The 7,556-nt window shown below is 41.4% G+C and overlaps 1 protein-coding gene across 1 annotated transcript; it reads left to right on the top strand.

The window, feature by feature from the left end:
* The first annotated feature begins 2,027 nt into the window (after positions 1-2,027).
* Positions 2,028-3,514, top strand: LOC109116755 (uncharacterized mitochondrial protein AtMg00810-like). The gene is made up of 2 exons (XM_019202732.1): positions 2,028-3,173; positions 3,383-3,514. Exons 1-2 carry the CDS (start codon positions 2,028-2,030, stop codon positions 3,512-3,514), a joined length of 1,278 nt encoding a protein of 425 aa, XP_019058277.1.
* The last annotated feature ends 4,042 nt before the right edge of the window (positions 3,515-7,556 follow it).

Raw genomic sequence — 7,556 nt, 5'->3', positions numbered from 1 at the left:
AGCGATTTTGCCTTTGATGATCTTCCTGGGAGACCAGATTAAACACTTTAGACATGCTCGGGAGGGGCTCAATCATCAGGATTTGCCTCCGTGCTGGGTGGAAAGATTCGTTCAGTTTCATGAGAAACTGAACAACCTTTCTGCGTTCAAGAAGAGCAACGAACTTGTCTATAGCCTGGCAAGAACATCCACCGCAAGAACATACTGTTTATGGTTCATAGTTTTTGAGTTCTTCCCATAAAGTATTCAATGTGGTGAAGAATGAGTTGAGGTCGGTGCCCCCTTGTTGCAGAGTAGCAAGCTTCTGTTCAACACTGAATATCTTGGAAACGTTCTTCTGCTTGTAGCGAGTTTTGTAGTCCAGATGACGTTAGCGTCATCAAGATAGAGGATTAAAGAAGCAATCTCAGAAGAAACAGAGTTGCTGAGCCAAGTCGAAACCAGGGCATTACAGCGATGCCAGGCACCAAAATCGTGATGATCCTCCGATGGTTTGGGTATTGTCCCATAAATGAACCCCAACTTGTTTTTCGTAATGAGGGCTTTGATAACAGAGCGCGACCACAAGTTATAGTTGGATTCCCCGAGTAATTTTTCGGAGACAAGGGTAAAGCTTGAAGAGTTCGCGGCATGAAGAAAAAGAGGGTTGGAATAGGGATCAAGAGAGGGAACTGCAGAGAGAATGGGGTTAGAGGTGGATGAAAGATCTGGGTTAGGCTGAGGGGTTGGTGGTGTTGGGGGTAAATCAGATGCAGAGGAGGTTGCAGAAGGAGAGTTGTCTTCCATAGTTCAGAGAAGGAAAGATAAGAAGACTAGGTAAATAAACGAAAAAAAAGATAGAAGGGTAGAAGAAAGAAAGAAGAAAAAGAAAAGAGGGTTTAAGGTCGCTCTGATACCATTTTACCCTGCTGCAACTTGAAGACGAAGAACACTTTTCCAGAACTTGAAGAACACGTTTAGAGCTAAAGGAACACAGAGAGCTTTTGGGAAAAAGATGCTTTTTGTATATCTCAAAAATGCTTTGTACAAACTCTACTTATACACAAAAACAAATGAATAAAGAACATGCTATGTACCTACTAATCATTGAAAAAGTGATCCTATGTAGCTGTACGAAACCCTTATGCACAGACAAGAGGTGAACCCCCACATAACTCTGTAAGTGTTGCAGCAGAGATTGTCGGACAACAGTACAACCATTAATAAATGGTGAAGAAAGATTTGCTTAAAGCAGTGGATTACGTCATCCGTCTCACCGTTATGGTTGCGCAATCTCAATCGCAGGCGGAACGAATGAAACAACAGATGACGAAGGCCTTGCTGGAGCATATGAGGGAACGGTTTAAGAAGGCCTTTCAGGAACTTACGAAGGAACAGATTACGAAGGCCTTGCGGGAATGAGTACCGTCTCTTACCAAATATCCCTACCCATGCCCAATTTTTTTTTTTATTTCCATATTCAGATTTTTATTGTTTAGTTTTATAATTTGCTTATCACATATATGTGTGTGTGTATATATATATAGCTTGTTCAAAAATAGATCGACATGTAAATATATTATTAATATAAATATCATGTCCGTTTCTCCTGAGTATTCTGATATCGATGTCGTGTATAAATATTCATGGATTTTACCTTTTGATCGGTAGAATATTTTTTACTTGATGAGATCAATGTGTTTTTGATGGAATAATATTACTGTTGGGTTTTAGTTTCTTTCGTTTCCAAAATCTTAGTTTTTAAAAAATATAACTCCAAAAGATATTATTGGTCAACTATTATCCACAAAGATTTTTTTTAATTTTATTTGTATAAAAAAGATTAAAAAGAAAAGGAAAAAGAGAAATTCGATGCTGATAAAAATTTACGAAACCCATCACAACTAGAATATAATAAAATCCTAAACATGAAAGGAAAAGGTTTTTCTTTTCTTATATAAACACTAGTTTGTTCTCATAAACCCTCCGTACAATAGAAAGAGATATCCAATGCGTTTCTTAATGGCGATTTGACTGAGGACATCTATATGACAATTCCGCCAGGGTACTCTGTTCTTCAGGGGAAGCCGATTCCACCTAACTTAGTTTGCAAGCTGCGAAAATCCTTATATGGTCTCAAGCAAGCCTCCCGCCAATGGAACATCAAGATTTCAGGTGTCTTACTTGCTTCTGGGTTTCTGCAATCAGTTGCTGACACTTCAGTCTTTGTTCGACGCGTTGGGTCCAGTCTTGTTGTGGTTCTGATTTATGTCGATGATATTCTCCTATCTGGCAATGATTCTACACTTATTGATTCCACCAAAGTTACACTACAAAGCAAATTTGAGATCAAGGATCTTGGGCCACCGCAATACTTCTTGGGTATTGAAATTTCTCGATCTTCTACTGGTATTCATTTGTGTCAGCGAAAGTATGCTCTGGAATTGCTAGAGGAATATGGTCTGTTGGGTTCGAAGCCTGTTCACACTCCTACGGATCTTAAGGAGAAATTGACTCATGATTCGGGTGAACTTCTATATGATGCGTCTTTCTATCGACAGCTCATTGGTAAACTTATTTACCTTTCTGTCACACGACCGTATATATGCTTCGCCGTCCAGAAACTCAGCCAATTCATGTCCTCTCCTCGTTCGCTCCATTTACAGGCTGCCTTCCGAGTTCTGAAATATCTCAAGTCTGCTCCATCACAGGGTTTACTGTATTCAGCCTCGTCTTCTCTAACTCTGAAGGCATACTCTGATGCTGATTGGGCTTCATGCCCCAATACACGCCGCTCTATCACGGGATATTGTGTGTTTCTCGGTAATTCAATGGTTTCATGGAAATCTAAGAAGCAATCCACCGTTTCTAGAAGCATCACTGAATCTGAATATAGGGCTCTTGCACAGACAGGATGTGAACTTATTTGGATCGATTCTTTGCTCAAGGATTTACACATTTCCTGTCAGCGCCCCTTTAACATCTACTGTGATAATCAGTCAACTTTGCATCTTGCCCGGAATCTAGTTTTATATGAACGGACCAAGCACATTCGGCTTGATTGTCATTTCATCCGCCAGCATATCTCTTCCGGTCTTCTACAGCCATTACATGTTCGATCCAATGACCAAGTTGCTGATTTGTTGACTAAACCCTTAGTCTCGGATCAGTTCAAGTTTCTCCTCTCCAAGTGGGTATACATAACTTGTATGCCCCATCTTGAGGGGAGTATTAATGGTTGTACTATTGTCCGACAATCTCTGCTGCAACACTTACAGAGTTATGTGCGGGTTCACCTCTTGTCTGTGCATAACGGTTTCGTACAGTTACATAGGATCACTTTTTCAATGATGTAATAGGTACATAACATGTTCTTTATTCATTTGTTTTTGTGTATAAGTAGAGTTTGTACAAAGCATTTTTGAGATATACGAAAAGCATCTTTTTCCCAAAAGCTCTCTGTGTTCCTTTAGCTCTAAACGTGTTCTTCAAGTTCTGGAAAAGTGTTCTTCGTCTTCAAGTTGCAGCAGGGTAAAACCATTCTCATGGTCTCTCTTTCGTGTTTCAGATCGGAATGCTTCTTCTGATCCAGAAACTTTGACATTGCGTAAGAAACCCGCGATTTGACAGAACGAGTCGTCATCTTTGCCGCCTCCATGTAAATCCTGACGAGGTCATTCCGACAGTTGTTCAACTTCCCAGTGATATCTCTGCCGCGTTCTGTCAAACCCCTAAGCTCGTCAAGGAACGTTTCGTCGCTGGCAAATCCTGTTCGGCGACGAAACGTTCCTTGACGAGCTTAGGGGTTTGACAGAACGCGGCAGAGATATCACTGGGAAGTTGAACAACTGTCGGAATGACCTCGTCAGGATTTACATGGAGGCGGCAAAGATGACGACTCGTTCTGTCAAATCGCGGGTTTCTTACGCAATGTCAAAGTTTCTGGATCAGAAGAAGCATTCCGATCTGAAACACGAAAGAGAGACCATGAGAATGGTTTTACCCTGCTGCAACTTGAAGACGAAGAACACTTTTCCAGAACTTGAAGAACACGTTTAGAGCTAAAGGAACACAGAGAGCTTTTGGGAAAAAGATGCTTTTCGTATATCTCAAAAATGCTTTGTACAAACTCTACTTATACACAAAAACAAATGAATAAAGAACATGTTATGTACCTATTACATCATTGAAAAAGTGATCCTATGTAACTGTACGAAACCGTTATGCACAGACAAGAGGTGAACCCGCACATAACTCTGTAAGTGTTGCAGCAGAGATTGTCGGACAATAGTACAACCATTAATACTCCCCTCAAGATGGGGCATACAAGTTATGTATACCCACTTGGAGAGGAGAAACTTGAACTGATCCGAGACTAAGGGTTTAGTCAACAAATCAGCAACTTGGTCATTGGATCGAACATGTAATGGCTGTAGAAGACCGGAAGAGATATGCTGGCGGATGAAATGACAATCAAGCTGAATGTGCTTGGTCCGTTCATATAAAACTAGATTCCGGGCAAGATGCAAAGTTGACTGATTATCACAGTAGATGTTAAAGGGGCGCTGACAGGAAACGTGTAAATCCTTGAGCAAAGAATCGATCCAAATAAGTTCACATCGTGTCTGTGCAAGAGCCCTATATTCAGATTCAGTGCTGCTTCTAGAAACGGTGAATTGCTTCTTAGATTTCCATGAAACCATTGAATTACCGAGAAACACACAATATCCCGTGATAGAGCGGCGTGTATTGGGGCATGAAGCCCAATCAGCATCAGAGTATGCCTTCAGAGTTAGAGAAGACGAGGCTGAATACAGTAAACCCTGTGATGGAGCAGACTTGAGATATTTCAGAACTCGGAAGGCAGCCTGTAAATGGAGCGAACGAGGAGAGGACATGAATTGGCTGAGTTTCTGGACGGCGAAGCATATATACGGTCGTGTGACAGAAAGGTAAATAAGTTTACCAATGAGCTGTCGATAGAAAGACGCATCATATAGAAGTTCACCCGAATCATGAGTCAATTTCTCCTTAAGATCCGTAGGAGTGTGAACAGGCTTCGAACCCAACAGACCATATTCCTCTAGCAATTCCAGAGCATACTTTCGCTGACACAAATGAATACCAGTAGAAGATCGAGAAATTTCAATACCCAAGAAGTATTGCGGTGGCCCAAGATCCTTGATCTGAAATTGGCTTTGTAGTGTAACCTTGGTGGAATCAATCAGTGTAGAATCATTGCCAGCTAGGAGAATATCATCAACATAAATCAGAACCACAACAATACTGGACCCAACGCGTCGAACAAAGACTGAAGTGTCAACAATCGATTGCAGAAACCCAGAAGCAAGTAAGACACCTGAAATCTTGATGTTCCATTGGCGGGAGGCTTGCTTGAGACCATATAAGGATTTTCGCAGCTTGCAAACTGAGTTAGGTGGAATCGGCTCCCCCTGAAGAACAGAGTACCCTGGCGGAATTGTCATATAGATGTCCTCAGTCAAATCGCCATTAAGAAACGTATTGGATACATCAAGCTGTGACAGAAACCAATTCTTCGATGCAGTAAGAGCAAGGATGATACGAACAGTGGTTAATTTCGCCACTGGACTGAATGTATCCAAGTAATCTAGTCCTTCAACTTGAGTATACCCTTTGGCGACGAGTCTGGCTTTATGACGTTCAATCGATCCATCAGCATTGTATTTGGTCTTGAAGACCCATTTGCAACCAATGGGATGTTTTCCCGCAGGAAGAGAGCAGATGTCCCAAGTACAAGCTCGAATGAGAGCCTCAAGTTCAAGCCGTATAGCTGATCTTCAGGTTTCTGACTTTGCTGTTTGGGTATAAGTCTTAGGTTCAGAAGAGGTGAGTAAAGAAAGAGCAAACAATTTGTAAGAAGGAGTAAGTTTGGAATACGAGAGAAAATCAGATAAGGGGTATAAGGTTGTGGGTGATGTTTGTGGTGGGGCATTATGTTTGAGAAAGTAACAATGGTAATCCGAGAGGTATGCTGGTGGCTTAGTCTGGCGTTTTGACTTACGTAAGTTTTCATGATGTTCAACCAATGGTAGTGGGGTGGAAGAATCAGAATCGGTTGGGGATAAAGAACGAACAGAAACAGGAATAGTCTCTGATGACACAGATTGGGAGGATGAGGAAGAGTGAGGGACAGAAGTGTCATATAAATGAAAAGGGGATGGAACAGAAGGAAAAAAATCGAGAGTTGCAGAAGGCAAAGGAGAGGTTTTGATAGGGAAGACATTTTCATGAAAAATAACGTTTCGGGAAATCATGATGACATTCGTTTCAAGGTTCATAACCTTGTACCCTTTGATACCATGGGGATACCCAAGAAACACAGATGGAGATGCTCTCGGAGAAAATTTGTGGCGATCTCTTGAATAGGTGGACACAAAACACAGACACCCAAATGTTTTAAGGTGATGATACGAAGGTTTGCTTTGAGTAAGGATCTCATTGGTGATTTGTGGTTAAGCAAGGGAGTCGGAATTCGGTTTATAATGTAGACAGTGGTTTAAACACATTCACCCCAATATGATAGGGGAATATTTGACTGAAATAAGAGAGATCGAGCCACGTTTAATGTGTTGGTGTTTCCGTTCTACAATGGAATTCTGCTCGGGTGTGTAAGGACAGGAAAAGTGATATGTGATTCCTTTTTGTAAGAAAAGTTCGGTGAAAGATAGTTCAGGCGCATTGTCTGAACGGACAACCTTAACATCAACATTATACTGAGTTTTAACCAGGTTTAAAAACGTGGAAAAGGTTGACAGAACATCACTTTTTGAAGACAACATATATAACCAGGTTACACGAGAGCAATCATCCACGATTGTCGAGAAATATTTAAATCCATCATAAGTAGGTAAATGGAAGGGTCCCCATGTATCAATATGAAGCAAATCAAAAGGGTGTTTTGACAAATGACCACCAACGGGAAACAAAAGACGCCTCTGTTTAGCAACAGGGCAGACACTGCAGTATGTGTTTACAGACTTTGTAGGATCAAAAGAAATCTGAGAAGATTTAGGTAAAAGATGAACTTTGTAACTAGAGGGATGACTCAAACGGCGATGCCAAAGATCAGCGGATGACGCAGAGACAGTTGTACAGATGGTCCGAGAAGATGAAGAAGACGGCATCTGTAAAACATAGAGATGATTGACTTGCTCACCCTTCCCAATCATCAAGCCTTGCAAAAGGTCCTCACTACAAGAAAAGGGTGACGCAAAAAGTGACGCAAATTTTACGTCACGAAAAGGATGACGCAAAAGTGACGATTTTGTGACGCAAAAGGTGACGCAACAAATGCGTCACAAAAGCGTCACTAAATAGTGACGCTTTTGTGACGCAAACTACAGCGTCACCAAATGGTGACGCAGTGATGACGCAAAATTGCATCGCCAAATAACGCGTGGAAATATCGTCACCCGTTCGTCACCCTTGCGTCACCATTTGGTGACGCAATTGCGTCATTATATGATACTGACGCAATTTCGTCACAAAAAAGTTGGTGACGAAATTGCGTCATTAATAGTGACGCAATTGCGTCA

The sequence above is a fragment of the Tarenaya hassleriana genome, unplaced genomic scaffold, assembly GCF_000463585.1.
Source record: "Tarenaya hassleriana unplaced genomic scaffold, ASM46358v1 Cleome23, whole genome shotgun sequence".
Classification (NCBI taxonomy): Eukaryota; Viridiplantae; Streptophyta; class Magnoliopsida; order Brassicales; family Cleomaceae; genus Tarenaya; species Tarenaya hassleriana.
The sequence above is the reverse complement of the archived record's forward strand: the minus strand, read 5'-3'. Positions and strand labels throughout refer to the sequence as shown.

Excerpts from the sequence above, each read along its gene's own strand:
- LOC109116755 (XM_019202732.1), top strand. The coding sequence starts at position 2,028 with ATGACAATTCCGCCAGGGTACTCTGTTCTTCAGGGGAAGCCGATTCCA. Across the intron at positions 3,174-3,382 it reads AGTTTCTCCTCTCCAAGTGG|AGTTTGTACAAAGCATTTTT; the intron begins GTATACATAACT and ends GTGTATAAGTAG.